This window comes from Ambystoma mexicanum, chromosome 5q, assembly GCF_040938575.1.
Source record: "Ambystoma mexicanum isolate Mex_15411 chromosome 5q, UKY_AmexF1_1, whole genome shotgun sequence".
Classification (NCBI taxonomy): domain Eukaryota; kingdom Metazoa; phylum Chordata; class Amphibia; order Caudata; family Ambystomatidae; genus Ambystoma; species Ambystoma mexicanum.
The window spans coordinates 182688487-182709897 of record NC_090933.1 but is presented as its reverse complement, the minus strand read 5'-3'; the positions used below and the strand labels follow the sequence as shown (position 1 = coordinate 182709897).

At 42.3% G+C, this 21411-nt stretch overlaps 1 protein-coding gene across 1 annotated transcript in view; it reads left to right on the top strand.

Moving 5' to 3' along the window:
• The window catches only part of LOC138497322 (glyoxylate/hydroxypyruvate reductase B-like), a 742375-nt gene that overhangs the window by 654155 nt on the left and 66809 nt on the right, over positions 1-21411 (top strand). The window contains exon 5 of the mRNA XM_069620712.1: positions 2177-2273. Within this exon, the coding sequence (XP_069476813.1) occupies positions 2177-2273 (97 nt within the window). The remainder of the gene's footprint in view (positions 1-2176; positions 2274-21411) is intronic.

Here is a 21411-nt window from a genome sequence, read left to right as displayed (position 1 = left end):
TCATCCCAGCCAGTGATCAAAAACAAGGGGGTCAGGGTCTTAACAGACAACACCACCACCATGTATTATATATGAAAACAAGGGGGCACAAGGTCCAGGACACTATCAAAAGAAGCACAGCAATTGTGGCACTAGGCAAACCGCAACCAAATACAGCTCCAAGCTTTCGACCTTCCAGGGGAGCAAAATGAAATGGTGGATCAACTCAGCAGAGCTGTGAATCACTCCCTCGAATAGCAACTAGCGAACGTACTGCTCGACAAAATATTCGAATGGCGGGGGACACGGTCCATCGATCTGTTCGCAACCTGGGAGACCAAGAAGTGTCTGCAATTTGCCAGCAGATAACCACAGAAGGGTTTGATAGGGGACGCTGTCGTGGGAGGGAATGTTTGCCTACGCATTTCCACCGATCCTGGTGATATGCAAAGTCCTGCAAATGATGATGGTGTACAAATGCAGGATCATCCTAATAGACCCTGAATAGCCGATACGGCCCTGGTTCGCAGACATCATACATCTGATGGCCAACCAATTCCCCTAGGGAAGGATCCAAACCTGCTCTCAATGTGCAACCAGCAGGTTCTGCGCCACGATCCATGGTCCATCAACTTAAAGGCAAGTCCTATGCGTATAAATGGGACCGCTTTCGCAACGCAAAATTGCCCCTCATGACCTTCTACCATATATGGCCAAAGATGGTCTATCGCACTCGTCCATCTAATTACACCTTGCAGCAATTTCAAGATTTATTAGAAGGGAAGGGAAAGCCCCTCTCTACGAAGCACAGATAGTGCACCATTTTATGGAGTCCTTTTTTGCACCTTCTCCCCAAAAGCAAATACCTCCATAATGGAGCCTTGAATACCTTCCTCACGGTGCTGATGAAAGCTCCCTTACAGCCTATGGTTACCACTGAAATCAAGCATGTATCTTGAAGTCTTCATCGTTCAGGCACATGTCGGAGATCCAAGTTTTGTCCATCAGGTCTCCATACCCATGTTTTGAAACAAACAGAGTTGTTTTAAAGGCAAATCCAACCTTCATCCCTACGGTGCTGAGTCACGCTTTGAAACACTTGTGTATAGGTGCGTTATAAATGCCATATCATATCATATCACCTTCAATATGAGATAATCTTGCAGGTTTTATTTGCCAAACTGTCTACTCTGGCAGAACAGGCTCTGCACTCGTTGGACCTGTGAAGAGCTTTAAGATGTTACCTTCACAGAACGAAAGGTGTTCGACGGACATCACAGCTGTTCATAGCCTATGGGCCCCCAAATAGGGACCAACCCATGTCCAAACAAGGCATCGCCCAATGGGTGACTTCAGTGATCACTAAACGCATATGCAGGCAAACAGGCCCCTGCAGGGTCACATACAAGCGCATTCTACAAGAGCAATCGGATCGTTGGCGGCATTATGGGCAGCGATTCCACTGCCTGACATCTGCCAAGCAACTACTTAGGTAGTACTGCACACCTTCATGAAGCACTACTGCATGGAAGGGCAAGGTGAATCATAGGCAAGAGTTGGGAGAGCAGTGCTGCAACGTCTATTTCAATAAGGTATGCCTTTCTCCCCTGCCAACTCCTGTTCATTTACTAATGACTACTTTGTACTCTATTCAAAGCATGTGAATCCATGAAAGAGCCAATGCTGGAGAAAGAGTATGTGGCTTACCTGTAACTCCTGTTCTCCAGCATTGGTATCTTTCATGGATTCACATGCCCCCGCTATCCACCCCGCAGGGAGCAAGTCTACTTGGTTGTAGCTCACATCTCTCTGGGGTTAGAATCTGAAGATGGTCTCCTGAGTGGGGCTAGATACTCGATGTCTCATTGGTGGGGCACAATAAACCCTAAAGGAGAGTGATGGGCTACTAAAGTGAGCTTAAATGTTTTATTATGTAGTGTAATACTGAGGTTACCATGGATTCCCAGCCTGTCAGCGGGGAATATTCAAAGCATGTGGATCCATGAAAGATACCAATGCTGGAGACCAGGAGTTAGAGGTAAGCAACATACTCCTTCTACTTTTCCCACATTCTGTTGTCACATGGGCAGCAGCAAAAACACTTCTCGGCTCCCCCTGGGAGTCCTCCTTACTGTTTGTGAATGTTTTGCTCGTATTTTCAGTACTTGGCTCTAAGTGCACGGTTACATTTATGCAGGTGCTGTTGTAGATCACAATGCACTGGTGGAGGCTCTTCAGAATGGATCCATAAAAGCAGCAGCTCTGGATGTGACATTCCCAGAACCTCTACCAAGGTAACAAAATCTTTCAGATGTATTTGAACAATCATTTTAATACACTGTCACCTTATACTGTCATTCTGCATCATTTGTTGTAAACATTTTCTGGTGTCACATGCCTATCAGAATCTATGCGCTACAATGAAATACAAACATATTACCATAAAAAATATGAAATCACTGAAAGCCTGATAAGTAAAGCAACAAAATCAATAGGCCTGCTTTCTTTCAATAAAAGACCTAATAAATTGATTTCGCACTAGGTCACTGAATGTTTAAATATTTTATATGCATAGATGGGGGAGTTCTAAATGGAACATGGCCTAAGAGATGGTTGTAGCCTGAAATGTGCTGGACGTTTCATAGAGCGGGCCACCTGCCCCAAACAATACAATACATCATGAGACCCTGCAAGCATGTATTTGGGTCACACAGCATGAAGTCAGGTGGGCTTGTTTGCAACCAGTCCGCATATTGTAAATACACCTCTTTGGCTTGGTTTGTAAATAGATTGCTGTCTATCAATACAACTCTCCCACTCAGCATATCAACAAAGCAATCAGTGAGTAAACCTTGCTCATTCTATAAATAAATCAGCAAGGAGAAAGTGGAGAGAGACCGCACCAATGTGGATTTCTGGCTGTTTGCAAATCAAAGCACATTTTTGTAACAGAATAATGAGCACATATTTTCTATATTTAAGAAATAATTCTTCCAAAGTGATTTATGCATTAAATCCATCTGAGCACATAAAGCATACTGGGCTTAGTGAGCATTTCATTTGTCACAAACCACAAGCTATGCATTCTCCTTTGGACAATCTCAGCTTCGGGTGTGAGGATTAGGCTGCTCTGCCTTAGTTAAAAGCAGTGATTTGAAAGCTTCTGAAGAATGCGTTGAGGCTCATGACAGAATGAGTAATGGTGCAAGAGCAGTTTTTGGAGACTGCTGGGTCTCTGCCGTGACTAGCCCAACCCACCTTAAAGGCCTGGATATAACATTTGATTGAAAAAGACATTTTTTTAAAATTTTAGTTAGAGTCATTTCAAATGTATGCGGTCCCCCACATTGATATGTCATGATTCAGGAAATGGTTTAAAAGCATGCAATCTAAGGTAAGTGTACAAGGACATATAATAGGCCATTTCAGTTAATAAGCCAGACATGCCATAGCACCACCTAGCAGCAGTGCCTGGAAGTTCACCTCCACTTAACAGCCACAAAGCAATGCATTGCGGGTATGCAAATTTGCTCAATAGCTTTCATGCGAGGTTCTTAGCGTCCAAGCTACTCTTGTCTAAAGATCGGCCTAAACAAAAGTTCACAAACCTATTCTTACAAGCCCAGCCCTTTTGTAGCCATTACTCAAAATATGGTTGGACTTCGTTAACCTCTCTGTTTTGGCAGTTTTTTCTCAGGTCTTCTAAGTTCTCATTTTGGTTTCACATGAAATCACTAACAGTCTCTCCCAGACCTTGGTCCCTCTTGGAGTTTGACACGGTTCAAGCTCCTTACAAGGTTTTTCCCAGTTGTGGGTTCCTTTAGGCTTCTTAAGTCCCTCCTGGGCCATTGGCTTTTCAAAGGTTCTCGCCAAATTCTCATGGATTTTAGTCTGCCCATGTATCTCGAGAGGAATCTCTTGGAACGTTGGTCGCTGCAGTTTTCAGCCGGCCTATCCTGGACCTTTCTCAGCTTAAGATTCTCAACCGGTCTCTGCTGGACCTAGATTCTGCTAAGCTTCCCACCAGTATTTTCTGTATCTGCATTCCTGCAGGCATCTTAGATTATAGGTCTGTCCAGGCTTCTCAACAGGCCCCCCTTTGATCGTGGGTTGTTGCAGTTTTCAACATGTCTCTCCCAGACTTTGTTCCTCTACAGAATCTCAGTAGGCTGCTCTAGCACTTTGGTTTAGTCCAGCTTTCTTTAATAGGTCCTCAGTTCTGGTTTAGTGTTTCTAGCCGGTCGCTCTTGGACCATGGGTCAACAGGTCTCCTGGGCCATGCTTCAGGTTCAGTGAATCGAACAGGTCCCCCTCCCGGATCTCTTTTTTTTTCAATTGATCTAATTGGCATTTCTCCCCTCCCCACAGGATTCATTTTAGGCACATAATACTTGTAATGCACTCCTGCTATGGATCAGTCCCTCTTCCTTTTATCCTGGGTCGTTAGTTGGTCCAACTCACTCAAGGCATGCGCGGGATTGTCTCAACATCCTGGATAACCTTTGTTTTCAGGGCTCCTAAGCATTGGCTGCTTCCAGTCTTGCCTCTTGAAACCTTCCCAGGAATCTTGCAATATTCTGTGTGCTGGTGCTTCTTCTTGGTGTTCCTCCTTCTGGATTCTCCACCTTTGTTGGGTCTGTGTGAAATAAACAAATTAAAAAGTCTGGATCCCAAATACATCCCTATACATTTTTATGACCTTTACCCCCCCCCCCACATATAAATAAATAGGGGTCAGACTTTTGGGACTCAGAATTGTTGCCCACAGTCATTTTGGACGAAACCCTTTTGGTCAAGGGAGAATAAGCAAGCAGTTCTGCCTCCTTCAAGATTCTCACATCTGTGTTTGCCTGGCCCCATTCATACTTCCTCCCAGAGAGGCCGATGTCCTAATCTGGCCTCTAATAGTCTATTCCTCATTCCATTTTGACGACTTATTCTTTAAGTGTATATTATTCCCCCATCATTATATTATCATTTTTGTTTCCCTCTATGTGGGTAAGTAACTGATAGTTTTGATTGCTGCTAATGAGGATCAGTGAGGGGTTAAATGTGAGCCTGGCATTAGATGCCATCTTGGAGTCTCGTACACTGAATGTGGTGCTGTACGGTTCTTTCTCTTCTTTGTCCCACAGACACTGGTGTTGAGGTGGGACTATTGGGGTGCAGCATGGTATAGATTCCCTCCTTTTACTCTCTGCAAAGTAACACCCTAATATATTTACTGTGGGATCTGCAATTGTAGCGGGTTTGCAGACTTTGTAATAGTTAAACAATCCTATATAGCATTTGACTCTGAGGTTGAATGGAATTGTTTGGGTTTATTCTGGGATCCCTAGTCCATAAAATCCTGCTCTTCCCAAACACCCTTTTTACGGGGCAATACCATGTCTCGCAGGGAGGAGCGGGCCTACAGGTTCCCTCCTTGTCCACACTCTGGGAGTTACATCGAATAGCGACTGGACCAACCACAACAGTAGCGGCCCACTACTCCACATATTAGTATGAGGGCATTTGGTAAACTTACCACATATCCTTGATAACCCCAACGCCTACCTTGAGCATCTGGACCACCTTCCAAGTGTCATTGGAGTCATGGGACACAACACTCCCAACAGAGCTAGCACCACTCTCATAGGGCCTGGAAAGAGCACATGGGTTTACAAGGTATGGTTATGGAGATACAGGGAGTCAGGCATGGGTTAAGCAACCACAAGAGCTTGTGGTGACATCCAAAACTTGGAAGGGAAATCTCGTGGGACTACAGAGATACTGCAAGATTTCATGTAAAAGTCTATAACAAGCTCCTAAATCTCACTTCATGTGCCAGACGTCCTGAGAATCCTACCTGGAAGGATCTCACCTCTGGTTCCATGTCAGCCCCGCTCAATAGAATCTAAGGAAGGACTCTAACCCGTTAATTAACACAAGAACAGAAGAAAGAACACAAAGAGGAAACAACTAAGACAAAGAAGAGGAACAGAAGAAAGAAGACAAGGACATTGCACTTACCCAGGACAGGCTCTCGCTGTCCCCTCGCTGCCATATTCCCTTTTGGCACACAATGCTATCCTGAACTCCGTCCTGTGAAAGGAAAATAGACAGGTTAGTGCAAGCTTAACACAGGGGTCTCACAATTCTGAGTCATAGTTTCCCTCAAGGAGTTTCTTTACGCTCTCAACCTATAGGAAGAAAACAATAGCATGCAGTGAGCAAGCATTAATTGAAAGAGACTATTTGGCATAATTGTTCTATCAGGACAAAAGACCTGGCATCAACTGAACGTGCGCCTGAAGATACTAGGTGCTTTCAACCGCTGTGGCCACGCAACAAGCTGTGGAATGCAATCCAATTCTTCAGCAACTCGGCTGCCCATGGGATCCTCCTAGTCATTTCTGGACAAGGCTGGGTGCATTGGAGTTTCCTTACTCTTGGATGTTGCAGTTACAACAGACAGGTACAATGGCATAAGGGGGGAGGAGACAGGTGGGGGTTAAAGTGGCTCATAACAGTTATGCACACAGGCAGCTATAATAATTCCATTCTTCTTTACAGGTGCACCTCAACCGATTCTCGAAAAGGTGAGAGTGTAGGCCAGGTCATGAGGGAACAACACTACTCTGAGGCAGCTCAGGAGAAAACCAAGCCATCCTTCCTGATTGTGTACTTTCTCTTGATTTGGCTATTCTGTCAAGTGGTGGAGCAGGGTGTTGATGGACAGGCGTGAGCAACTAGTATTGGTGTTCTGATGCTCCCAGACGCCGACTCCCAGGTAGGGCGTTACAACAAGTTACGTGCCGGTCTCCTGTCTATGTTCTGTAGATAATTGGCCCTTTGCCTGTAATACAATTGTAGACCCTCTGAAATCCCCCCTACATTAGCTAGTAGTCAGCTGCCTCCCATGTACACAGAATTTTTGGTAGTGGAGAGACAGAAGTGAGACCAAACAAAACTAAGGGACATCAGTCAATAATGGGGCATTTCATTTTAAAGGGAAAAATAGCACAGAAATTATCTTCTCTTCTGCTTGTATTTTTTTTGCTTTTATAAAGCGCACAAACAGCCCTCCGGCATAGTTGGCAGCCTACCGGGACCAAACCACACTCCCATCATCAATGGGGCACTTGGGGTACTGTATGGTAATCTAAGGAGCTTCTTTAGAAACGTTTGCTCCGTCACCCCCAAACCAGAGCACTTGGCACTCCCCCATATCTCCATACAAGGCAGCTGAGGTGACCTGGACGGTATGGGTATCAAGAGCTGGTGAGACAGCCTGTTAACCATGCAAACCATAGAACCTCCTTCTCCACTAATATTCTTTTCCAAGATGGACTGCCTGTTCCAAGATTGTCCCTTTCTATTTCCAGCCCCAGTGTTTTGACCCCAGACTTCTTTGGTCAAAACACCATGACTTTAGTTTTGATCCTATTGAGCACAAGGCCCAAATTGGCACATTTAGAAAGAAAGCGCTGCAAACTTCTTTTAATAACCATTGGAGTAAGGGACAGAAAAACCGAATCACTGGCAAAAGGCAGTGCTGAAATGGGATCCAGACCCAATTTTGGGGAGTCCAAATTTGCACCTTGGCAGTAGGCCAACAGGGCCATAACAAGTTAATTAATATAAAGAGTTAACAGAAGCGGGGCAAGGATACAGCCTTGCTGCACTCCTCTTTTAACTGGGAACTGCCTCGTAGTCTCTCCCGCTGGTCCCATTCTCACCAGAGCGGTGTCACAAGAATATAATTGGGCAATCATTGCCACCGGGTGATATGATACCCCCTTGCTGCAGCAGAACCTGCCAAAGCAATTCCCTAGGGACACTGTCTAAAGCCATCTGAAGATCAATAAATACTGCATACACTTGCATCTTTTTTAGGACACCGTATTTCTGAAGGACCATATGAAGACGGAAACACAGGTCCACTGTACTCATAGGGGTGTGTGTTTAATATGTTTTGGGCAAGCGACTGTAGGGAACTCTGTCCATTTGAGCTTTAAGGGAAAGCAAAATCATTGATGATCTGTTCCTTGAGCTCTTCAGAGAGTTCACAGAGTTTTGTCCCTTGAAGATTCACTCATACAGAGCGGCATATCACCCCACGCAAAAGCCACTTATCCCTTAAGGGTTTTCGAGCCAGATGGCATCTCATATTGTCCCAATGCTGGTGACGGCCCATGCAGCCACCTAAAAGTACCTTATTTTGTCAGCGGCTCTGCACCCAGTTGTGAAATGCTGCAGAAGGTGGCATCGAAACAGACTAAAGCCTTCCTGTGTAAAGAAAGTCTGCAGCCTGCCATGTAACGTTGTTAGAGCCTGAACGAGCCTGAACTTGTGTGTTTAGACTAATTCCAGTGTCATTTAGATAAAGCTAGTTAGTATAAAACAACATGTGAAGTCTATGTATATGGATACACAGATTCACTCATTTAGTGATTGTCAAAACACAAGCATACACACAGATCTGCACATTAAACAGTAAACCGTGTTTAATAAGCATTAACAAAATAGATTTTACTATTTGTATTGCTTATTGCATCTTATATTTACAGGTATGAATACTGAAAACAAATCAGCCTTAGATACACAGTTAATAAATTAAAAGAGCCAAAAATGTATCCAAGTTACTATTTGGTTATGCATAACATTAGTTATTCAACACACTAAAAATACCTCTTTAGAACACTGTGAACTGTAGTCTTTTCACCATCTCTATTATTAGTGTTATGTGCTGCAAATTATAAATTGCAGACATTTTTGGAAGGTTTCAAATAATTGCTGTGCACTTAGGCCCTGCGTATTAACTGCCCAAACTCACACACACCCAGCCACACACACATGCAAGCAGACTCGCTCATGTGCACACAGTGTACTGAAGAAGTTAGGGAGAAATGAGGAAATACACAAAGGAATGAATGAAGGAACAGATGAAGTTTGCAGCGTCATCCTCGGGGGAAGGATTGAGAGCGTGGAATGATAGTAAGTCAAGGAAAGGTGAATTCAAAAATACAATAGATGAATATTATGCCTGCAACAATACACAAGAGCACTGCACAACATTGTAATGATGTCGTTATCCACAATATGTGACATTGCTGTCATTTTAAAGCATTTGCTCATGATGCCTGAGGTCACAATACATGCCATCATGGCCCTGTGAAACTTTTTTATACTGATTGTGCCCACATATATGCCAGTATTACCACCACTGTAAACACATGTGTGACACCAGCTCTGTAAAGCTTATGCTCATGTCTTGGTCCACAACATATTCCAGCATGACCATGTAAAACACATTTTCATGTCTGTGGCCAAAATAAATCTTAGCATTGCCACTGTAAAACTTTTTCGATGGTGCCCAAGTATATGCCAACAATGCCACTGTAAAACATAGGTTTATGAGGCCTTTGTCTACATTATATGCCAATATTTCCCTTAAGAACTCTTTTTGATTTTGGCGCCTTCTGGTAATTCAAAGAGCCACCATGTGAAAATCACAGCTACAAAAAAGTAGAGAGAACAAATTGGTATTGGGAGTAGACTATCAGTTTGGCATGACAACCGACAACAATTGTGGCATGAATCAGCCAAAACACCAATTGATATTTCTTGTTGTTTTCTACCGCATTAACCTATGCAAGCGTGTTTGACTTCATGTCACCCAATCTAGAGTTGTAACTCATCAAGTGCGTGGGCGTCCATTTCATGTTCGGGGCTGCGCACATGTATTTGTAATGCTCCTGCAGCTGGTGGCTTTTGTTCATTTTCATGTCTGTTCATGGCCTGGCTGGAAAACAGTTAAACATGGAAGCAGACTAATTGGTGATGCATGGGAGTCAGAGTTGCTCTTGTTGGATAGGTTCGGTGGAGGGCTCAGCAGTCTGCTGCATGGCTCACCCTTCCATGACTCCAGGCCACTCTTTGCTGTCAGCCTGTAGGCTTTATCATCAGAGAAGTGGGGGTGAAGCTCTGGCATGTTACCGTGCCCTACTACAGATTCTGAGGAATCATCTATGGCTGGACTCCCATCCCCGGGCCAGAGCGCTCATCATCATTTTTGTGGTCTATGGTGGGAAAGTAATGGGGAGGTCCTCTGACACCCACAGTGAATCGACAGAAGAAGACAAGTGCACAAGACAAATGAGTATTTGCTTTTCAAAAAAAGTAATCAACACTGGAAAAATAACCTGAGAGAGGAGTATTTCCAATAACTATGCTAGCAAAGTATAGCCTGACAAAGGAGACACACTCACGCGGCTGCCATGCATGCAGAGCATGTCCCGCTCTCGATGCGATGACAAATAACTGGAGAACAAGCTTCAAATCCATATTTTAACAAGGTATATTTGGATTCCCATTATTATGGGCATAGCTGCACCAGCTTGACACCTAAACCCACCAAGCCGATTTTGAGATTCCAACCAGGGACCAGGAACCTTTTGGTCCTGCTATCTTAATTGGAACCACTAGACTAATTGAGTCTGCATGTTAAAATGAGAGACATTTTTTCCCTCTCCAAATTAACTAAGGGTATAGGATCAACCCAACCAGAGGATAACATAAGAGAGTCTACCCCTGTCTTGATCTTTGAAAATGGAGCCTATACACAGCCACCTTACAAAGACCCATTTGAGACAGTAGTTTGCATCAATCAAATGAAGGGAGATGACCCACAGGCTCTTTGGGTCCCGAGGAAAACAGTTTATGTTGTAAAATAAAGTTCCTATACCCTCAAAACTAGCAATAGGGAAGATATTATTTATCTACTGTGAAAGCCAATGTAATATTGTTGTGTTTCGCTGTTATCACCCTCTGGTTGACCACTGGTCACTACTAATAGTCTGACTAAGTATTTTTGAAATGTTGACTTCTTATAGTTGTTGTACCTGTGCTTTTGTGCACTTTTTATAACTCTCAAAGGGCTATTTTTTAAGTACCCTTTAGTTTCAGAATATTTGTATCTTAGGTATTGTTTTTTTTATTGCATTAAAAAATTGTGATTTTAAGGGTTTTTCTTACCCACCATTTTTTATCTATAGGTATTAAATACACTCATTGTGAACCATTTGAATGTTCTTTGAATTCTGTGCCACCAGTTCAATTTGATATACACTGTTATGACTAATTGTTTTGATATTTGTTATATTGATTCTGCCTTTGTGACACACCGCCCTTTGTTGCTACTTCTATTTCTACCCCAAGTGTCTACGAACTAAAGGGGTGCACCACCCCTAGAGTGAATGAAAGTATAAAAGGTGCCCAACTTTTAAACCTAAGAATTTATAATGAAATACTCCAAGGAAAACAAAATCCAAACAAGAGACGTGTGCTTTGATGACACTTGCCCGCTCATCCTTACCCATCTCACCCCCATGATTGGCTTTCAACAATACTCTGTCCTATAAAAAGAACTGACACTATACAGCCCACCGTCCACTCCTTGCCCGGACATTGCTCTACCTACACGCACACGCAAGCCTTCTTGGCCCCAATATCTTAAGCTTTTCATAGATACAGAGCATGACGAAAGTGTTCTTCAGCAACAGGCAAAAAAATACAGAGCACACCATGGCAAGTTTTAAAAGATTTTCTATTAGTAAGACGTTTCCTAGTTTCCTCTTTTTCTTAATACTAACCACCAGGCATTTAATTTGGCTCACTGTAAAGCCGTAGCCTCGCAAGCTCTTGCCACTTCGAGATCTCGCTAGACTTGTGGTGAGATGTGGGCGCTGTGCGCGAGAAGCAGCAGACTGAGCAGGGACCGCCAAACAGAGCAGAGGCTCACCACGGCTCTCCGGCACATAAGCCATATTGACTCAGGCACAGCCCCATAACCTCCAGTGTCTACAGCAGCGGTCCATTGCAAGACTCTGAAGTCCTTACTGAAATATACTCATTTACTGCTACATGTTATATTTGAGGCATCTAAAAATTAATTACTTCATACATGCAGTGTTTCATTGAAGGCCACTACATATTTGGCGATGAGGATCCAGGACACATCATATCAACTTTACCATGCAAGGAGTGATGCCGCCGCTGCCACCATTGCTACAATCCCCAGGTTGGCCTGCGAACCGGTAGCCGAAATGAGAGCCCTTGTTCAATACATATTTGGAAGCAGTGGGCGGTCTGGCCTACGCAGCAGGCAGGAAGAAGGCGATGCTGTTGGGGAAGCCCTGTTGAGTAAGGGCAGTCTGTGGCTGCACTACTTGGCTGAACTATATGGTACTATTTTGGAAAAAAAATTGAAACATTTTCTAAGTCCCAAGACTTTTTGGAAAAAAGTTTGAAAAATGTTCTAAGTCCCAAGACTTTTTGGAAAAAAGTTTGAAAAATGTTCTAAGTCCCAAGACCCTCCCACATTACCCAGCAATCCCATAACAGCACCAGCACTCGTGCTATTGCGCGCGCGTTGTTGAGGAAGCCCTGTTGAGTAAGGGATGTGTGTGGCTGTCTTGGGCTGGTGGGGCTTGTGAGGTATTGGTCATACTTATATTCTTTTAAACAGTCCGTTCGCTTTATTTAAAGTTTGGTGTAGGCTGTTGAAATCTGGCTCATAATGCAGGCAAAATCTGGACTTTATGTTGAGTGAATACTTTATTTTTAGAACAGCGGCATCTAATTGTATTTAAACACATATCATTTGTATTTGCCTAAACTGTATAACTTTACCTTATAACAGGAAACACGATATAACAAAAGAACGCGATATATACGTGTGTTCCTGAAACAACTTCAGTTAAGCTGTTTTGAGTGAATACTGGCGGCATCTAATTGTATTTAAACACACATCATTTGTATTTGTCTAAACAATATAATTTTAAACTTATAATAGGACACACGATATAAGGAAAGAACGTGGGACATACGTGTTTGTCTGAAACTATTTCAATGAAGCTGCTGCTGTGATACCTCAGTCTTCGTGTCTGGGGGAGGAGTAGGAGTAGGAAGAGTGTGGAAAGTTGTTAACTCTCTGGTAATACTTCACTTGTAGTTAGGTCTTCGACATTGCCTAACAACTAGCAATATGGTAATGAACTTCTGCACCTACGGAACAAGCCTACGCTAAATGTGTTTATTCCAATAGTTTTGAATGTTATTTTTGACATATTGACTTCATAGAGGCTAATGGCAGCTTGACCTATACCATATGTTAAGCCTGATTAATAACACAGATGCGGGTTACTTGGTGTGTGCCATTCATTAGCTGCTTATAAGGAACTGTTGCGGTTGCGCGACCTTGCAGCAATAGCAGAGCTGGTTAAGGGAGGTGAATAGTGATTCCTCTACAAACTTCTACAGTGTATAACTCCTCTTATAATTACAGCAATACATATGGCACCCAAACTCAGGTCGCAAAAAGGGAAAAAGAGCACAAGAAATAAAGGCTCAGCTCCGTGTAAATCACGTAATAAGAAAGACTTAAGGTCTAAAGAAAATAATGATGGTAATACAGATTTACGTCTCGAGCAATCAAAGATATTGGATTTTCTTACAACAAAGAAGTTAGGAAGGATGTCCCCCTGGAGGTTTCGGTACCACAATCAGATATTAGTCTTGCCATTGATAATAATTCCTTATTAAATCTTTGTAAAGATTTTTTACGAAATTTTTTGGGATTACAAAATGGGGTGGATCATCATTCAATTGATAGCTTGGAAATGGCTAATATACATCATGATTATCAACGACATGATATGGAGTTAAGCATTGTTGTTGATACTAATTTCCCTAACAGAAATTTAGAGACTAGTGGGGAAATGAATAATATCATAGACACCAACTTGTCTATCATCCCGGATTTAGAAAAACTAGTTGAGGAAGAGATTTTGTTTGACGATGAGGAGAATGGATCATGGTGTGACTCCCAATTAGCTATTGATAGCACTCTATGCATAAATAGTAAGGTGGACACACTGACCACTACCGTGGATATATTGCTGGGCATTTGTAATGATATATTAAATGAACAAACCTTATTGAAGGAGATGCTGATAAATATACAAGAGACAGTAAATGTCATTAATTTGCCTAGCAAGGGCTATGTTCAGAGTGAGAACAATGTACCTGGGACAGGCACTCAGGGTTAAAACAAGATGAGATAAGTGCCCTCTGTTTATTGGTTAATAATGAACAGGAAGGGCTCCCCCAAGAGGGAGTAGAACAGCAGGACTTAGATGACTAATAATTGATGCCATGAAGAAATAAAACACTTGCAAGGTCATAAAAGGTGCACTCAGCGCAAAAGAAATTATAAGAAGGGCAATAAAAATAAGTCAGGTATAAGTAAAAAGAAGATTATAGCTAAAAATAATAGCATTGCCCTAGCTGAAACCTCGGCAAATGACATGAAATGTATAGAGGTTGCGAACAGATATGAGTTGAACCCAGGTTGTAAGAAAAGAAAAAATAAAGACGGGGGCTTAAAGAATGGTTAAAAGGAAATGTTGAAGAGATAGGAAATAAAACTGTAACCAAAAGTGTATCACCTGGATTTGGGGTAGCCGATGGTGAGACCACTGAGATTGAGCCAAAAGAAGGTAGTACAGAGAAGGCAAATCATTTGAGAAAAATAGAGGCAGGGCTAGGATACCTTGATGTGAAAATTAACACAGACAGAATCAACCTAAACTATAGAGACAAGGAGATATACAGAGGAGAAATGGAGAGACTGGCCATGAGCAGGAATTCTAATGCTAAAGAGAACAATAGAGGGGAATGGAAGGGGGAAGGTGGTATGGGACAGGCCTATAGTGGGAAGAGTATTAAAATAATAGAGAAATGCCCAAAAGTGTATAGCCCTTATTTAAATTGCAGATGGTTGCTCAATCGACTACGCACTATCCCTAAATTACAGTATATTAAAACTTCTGATATCAACAGGGTAATTCTACCTGAAGCCGGGAGTTGGGAAAATTGGTCAATAATACAATTCGGCACAGCAGTAATTGTAGAACTGATCAAAGACCAGTTTAGAGAGTTGCGTAAGTTGGACTTTGAAATCATAGTATGAAATAATGTGGAAATTAAGAACGAAAAATCGTCTCGGGAAGGGAAAATTGAGAATGAGCAGCCGTGCAGAAACGGTGTGTCTAAATGGTTCCCTGGTGAAAATTACCTACTAGAGGGTTGAGATAAGAAGAAAATCGCTACTCTTACAGCTATCTCCTGGAATAGTAGGGGCTTTAGATTTCTGCTACAGAGTATTGCTGTTTTGAAAGAATGTGAGATATTTCCCACACAAGAAACCTGGGTATTAGGCTCTATCCTAATGGATGGGTTGACAATTTTAACAAACCTAAAGGGGATTTATGTGTGGGAGTTAACAACCTATTAACAGTTAGGACATATGACACATTTGGGGAAACTGATTGTGTTATGAGTGTTGTAATAGGAAATCTAGCCTCAAAGAAGGAACTGTTATTGATCAGAGTTTACTCACGCCCGTTGGGGGAAAATTTTACGGAAGTTGAAAAAATCATTGTAGACACTTTGGAGGGTTGGCATATCGAAGCCCCAAAAGCTAATGTGATACTTATGGGGGACTTTAACTCCAATTGTGACTTGGCTAAGGTAAGGCTAGATGAATGGGTGTTACTGTGTGGGGTGTATGAGCTACCCTTGTTGGAGGACTCGGAACATCTTAACTCCAATCATAGCCTTTGTCCGCAATACTATAACAGAGTCACCTGGCTAAACTTATTAGATAACCAGAGATTACCTTTTCTGGAACCTGGGTTGGATGGAGATTGTTTCCTGACATGGACCAAGGGTATGGTTTCACATTGATTGGAGTATGTATTTTTAAACAGTGGTCTAAGCAAATGGATTAAAGGGTTTGAACATATGCCAACCACCCATAGTGATCAAATGATACTCAAATGCACTTGGTATGACCATCCGCTGAAGAAGAGCAATGTGGGGAAAGTTTTAAATATTCAAACAAATGGGAGCAGGAATAGGATATGTTCGACTGAATCCAACCTGGTAAAGTTTGATGAAATGTTTAATATTCTTCCAATTAGCGGGCAAGAAATGGCAATCAATGGAAGCAAGGTTATAGGAGACCTTTTGGGTTTGATCAAAATGAAAGGTAGCAGACTCTCCATTAATAAAAGAACGAAGGAAAAACATGAAAATTCCTTTGATTGTCCGATAGAAATTAAAAAGAGAGAGCTAAAGCGAGAAATAAAAATCCTCAAGGGGGAAGTTACCATAAATGAGAACACACGGCATAAGAGTATATCTAGGCTGCAAATGAGATTCAAGAACTGGATTAGGGGGTATAAGCATAATTTAAATAACGTTAACTGGAGAACAGTGTTTAAGCTTTGCCATGACGCAAAAAGATTTTGGTACCTTTGTAGACAACATAAGATTAAAGAGGATAATACGGATGTTAATGTTATACCCCTGGATGAGTGGATGGAATATATATCCATTCTTTATTTTGTGAAAGACAAGGACACTCCGCTTACAGAGATCAAAAGGGTGATAGATGAAAATATCTTCCCATTTGGATTAGGGGATATATTTAAGATCATTAAGAATATGAAACCCTTGAGGACTCCAGGTCCTGATATGTTAGCTAACATAGTCCTTAAACGTAACCCAGTAAAGTCGGTGTCTAATTTATTGGAACTCTACACGTGGGTTGGGAAAAACAGAAAGATACCAGATAGTTGGAGAGAAGCTATCTTTATTCTCATCTATAAAAATGATAGACTACTAGCTATGGCAGATTCTGGCTGCAAGATTCTCTGCTCTTTGTTGTTGCAGTTTATAAATACTAGGAGCAGGGACAATAAACTCATTCCACCTTTGCAAACAGGGTTTAGAGCAGGGTTTAACACCATTGATAATATGATAGCCTTAAATTATGTCACTGCTGAGGCACATAGGCAGCAGTCTAAATGTTATACCTGCTTTACAGACTTCTCTAGAGCTTTCGACTGTGTAAACCGAATTCGATTGTGGGAGAAATTAGAAAGACTGAAAATCTTCCCCTTAGTATTGCATTTTCTAAAAGAAATGCATAGGGAAACATCAGTAGTCATGTGTGTGAAAAAGAGACTGGAAATATCTGACCCTATTAAAATCAATATAGGCCTTAAACAGGGCTGCGTGACTTCTGCCACATTATATAATCTTTGTGTCAGACATGGAAGATTGTTTTGAAAATATTAATCACTTTCCTGCTAAGATCGTAGATATCCCTGTCTGCTGGATGTCTTATGCGGACGACACTATCATTATTGATAAAACCCCAATAGGCCTTGGAGGTTCCTATATGCAATTAATAGTTATGCGAAGGAGAATATTTTAAGTATCAACGTGGGTAAGACCAAGATAGTTGTTTTTGGTGGAAAGGGAGGCTCAAAGAAAATAGCTAAATATAGAATGGAAATAGAAGTGGTAGAGTGTTACCCTTACTTGGGGATGCCTATCAGGAGCAACCCCCCCTAGGGACCATTACATTCATGTAATAGAGAGAAAGGTCCTTAAAAAGTTGAATGCTATGAAAAACGACATTGTTACGAAGGGGGGACACTCAGTGGAAGGTCTTCTGGAGATATATAGGACTTGCATTATCCATGGAGCCTTATATGCTCTAGAGACAGTGGCAGCTACATTTGTTAGCAATATAGGAAAAATTGAGGGAAAGATTTGGAAATCAGCGTTACACCTAGCCAAAGCTGCACCTATTGAGGCTATTAGGTGCAAACTGGGACTCATCTCCTTGCTGACTTTATGGAAAGTTAGATGCTGCAAATTATATATAAGAATGACTCTAGAGACCAATAGAGAGGATGGTTTGATAAACACTATTGGCAAACAAGCACTCATCCCTGACCAAAAAATGATATCTTGAAGGATTTAATAGATACGTCCCTTTAGTTTCTTAATGAGATCAATCTGGGTCGACCTAAAGAAGGAGAGAGCATAAAGAGTTGGGGCAACCGACTCAAAAAGAAAGCTGCTCAATGGGACCTAATTAATAATCTGGATTGTTTAGCAAAGAAAAGGAGATTTGAAAAATAGAGGGGATGGTCCCCAATAAATCCTGCAGCTATATTTGGAAGATTAGGAACAGGGAATTCAGCAGGTTTATTCTGCTGTTAAGATTCAGTATGTTGCCCTGTTACGAATATATAGGCATATGGAGTGGCATCCCCATAGGGAAAAGACTGTTTAGATTTTGTAATTTGGAGGTGGAGACTGCCGGACATTTGTTAACAGCATGCATCAAATTGGAGGATTGTATTGTGCTGGATAGAGAGACTTGTTCTCAGATAGAAGAATTATCCTTTCAGACCAGTTTTGGTCTTTAATTTATATGGCAGTACCTATCATATATGTTGAAGCTGCATTTTATGTATGGAAAAAGATTTTATTAGAATGGGAAGATATGTAAATAGTTGATGCTGGAGTGTTGACAAAGCTAATTGAATTATTTTATTGTGTATAAGGAGGGGTTTTCTCCTTTTTGAATGTACTGTTATTAATTAGTGCTGCATTTTTTAGGTTTTTAATCAGGAAATAATGTGTTTTGTCTCATTCCATTGCTGATGCTAATGCTTGTAAATTGTTCTTATTTTAAGTATTTAATTGTAAAGTATTTGTACTGATTTTGATATGTGCGTTTTGCTAGTGTTTAAGGTTTTAACTAACCAAATACACTAGAAATAAAAAAAATAAAAAATAAATATCAAAATGAATGCAATGGGTGTTGAAGGGCAAAGGATTTCCGCAGGCCTGAAGCCTGAGAAGGCAGATGGGGACGACAATGACGCCTTTAAAGAGGCCATACACAGAATAGCAAAAAGGTTTGCCAGTAGAGAAAACATTGTGCTACACCGTCTGAAATTCTACACAAGGAAGCAGGAGAGTACAGAACCAGTCGACGACTATGTCACTCGCATGCGTGAGCTGGCTGCACTGTGCAGTTTTGGCGACAATGCCAAAAACATGATTTGTGACATGCTGATAGTACATACTAATTGTAGGAAGGTACAAGACAAATTTATCCTAGAGAAAGAACTGAATATGGATAAAGATCTTCAGGTTGCCAGGGCAGAGGAAGATACCTCTAACAGGCTCAGAGAAATGGTGGGCACTTCAGTGACTGTTGATGTACACACATTTCAATGAAGAGGACAGCGCGACAAACCCAGGCGGGACATGGTTGAAGACAAAGGAGGGAGGAAGAAATAACCTTTGAAGTGTCGCAGGTGCACCAGCAAATGACACTTGGCCCACGACTGAGAATGCCCAGCGAGGAATAAGGAGTGCTCAAACTGCAGAAAGTTCAGCTATATCACCATAGCTTGCAGATGGAAAGGGGAGAAAATTGCCTACATTGAAGGGGAAGAGCATACGGGCGAGGATGAACAAGATGATGATAATAGACCCATTGTCATCATGGTGAACAGCTCGAAAGGGAGAAGAGAGAAGCTGCACTGCGTCATAAAGATAAATGGCCATGAGACTCGGGTGATGGCATTCATAGTACCACTCCAGACGTACAAAGACATGATTGGATGTCGAGAAGTTGAGGTGAGACTGACCAAATAGAGACCCAGAGTGTTTGGAGGAGTGTCAGTAGACCTGTTGGGATACATCAACGCATGTGTTGAATTCAAGGGACTGCGTACAAGCACCAGAGACTACTTTTCCGAGCATGGCCCGGCAGTATTGTGCCGGGACGACCAGCACAAACTAAGCATAAAAGTGAGGACCTCAGCACAGACGATCAAGTGCTATCAATTATAACAAAAGTGACAGCCCTGAGAGACGCATTCCCAACACTGTTGTCAGAGACACTAGGGAAGATAAAAAACTATGTACACAAAATCGGGAATGGGAACCAACGCTGTCCCGGTCAAGCACAAGGTGAGGCCTGTGTCAGCCACAGCAAGAGGAGCGTTACTGAATCAGTTGACAAAGGTGATCAAAGAAGGGACCATTGAGAGTCTGGAATCCTCAGAATGGCTTGTTCTAGTAGTATTGATCAAAAAGCAAAACTCCAGCACGATAGGGGTGTGCATCGACTTGTTGAACTTACACCTAGATGTGATAACTGACTGCTACGCGCTGCCCAGCATAAATGAGTTAATCCTTATGATGAAGGAAGCCAAATATTTTTCCAAGTTGGACATGCGTGATGCATATCACCAAATCAGCCTCCACAAGGAGTCACGACCCCTGACAGCATTCATTACACCATTTGGCACCTACCAGCACACACAGATGCCATTTGGATTGTCGTTGGCAGCCTCTGCCTTCCATAGGATGATGGACCCTCTACTGCAAGGAGTGCGAAATGTGTCAAACTTCCAAGACGATGCCCTCATCTATGCCAGTGACACAGAGACACATGACGGGACACTCAGGAAAGTCTTGGAGAACTCCAGGAATCTGGCATACGCTTCAGGTATGAGAAGTGTGTCATAGAGGCTGAAGAAGTGGAAAACCTGGGTATAAAATATCAAAACACAGCGTTAGCCCAAAAAAGAATCTTCTTCAGGTCATAGTACAAGTCCCTGCACCAGAGTCAAGAGATGATCTTTGCTCGTTCCTCGGACCTTCGGAGTATTGCGCAAAATTGTACCTCGATTCTCAAAGACTACAGCTCCACTGCGATTATTGCTGAAGACAGGTGCAGAGTATGAGTGGGGCCCGGTGCAGAAAACAGCATTTGATGAGATTAAGGGAAGAATCATGAACGCCCTGTGCCTAAGGCCTTTCAACCCCAAATGGTACACCTGCATAACGACAGACGCCAGCGCATATGGTTTAGGAGCCATGTTAACGCAGAAAAGGGGAGATGCCGAACACGTGGCTGCTTTTGCATCCAAGGCCGTCTCAGATGTGGAGAGAAATTACTCTACAGTGGAGAAGGAGATGTATGCCTGTGCCTGGGCGCTGGAGTATTTTCGGTTATATGCATAGGGAACGAATTTTCAACTAGTAACCGATCACAAACCCCTAATACATATGCTTAGCCATGGAGACACCAAGACTTCCACTCTGCGTTTGGCAAGGATAGCAGCCAAGTTGTAGGAGTATACGTACAAAATAAGGCATATACCAGGGTTGAAAAATGAACAGCCGGAATGTATGTTGCACCTATTGAAGCATAAGGAACCAGCCACCACCTTCCTACAAGATGTATGCGCAGTGGTCGAAGTGTACGAAAAGAAGTAATGAAGCTATGTTCCCTACTCGCCTGTACAGCTCGCCACAAACCCCATTGCTGCGCCGCCTCCCATGCACAATACAAACCCCAAAACACATGCACCTGCCGTTTAAGGGCATGTCCAGTGCAGTGCACTGAAAGCGCTAGTTTCAACTTCTTCCTACACTTTTATTTTAAAATTAAACCGTTCCGGAACAGTTTCGTTTTAAAATAAAAGTATAGGAGCTGTA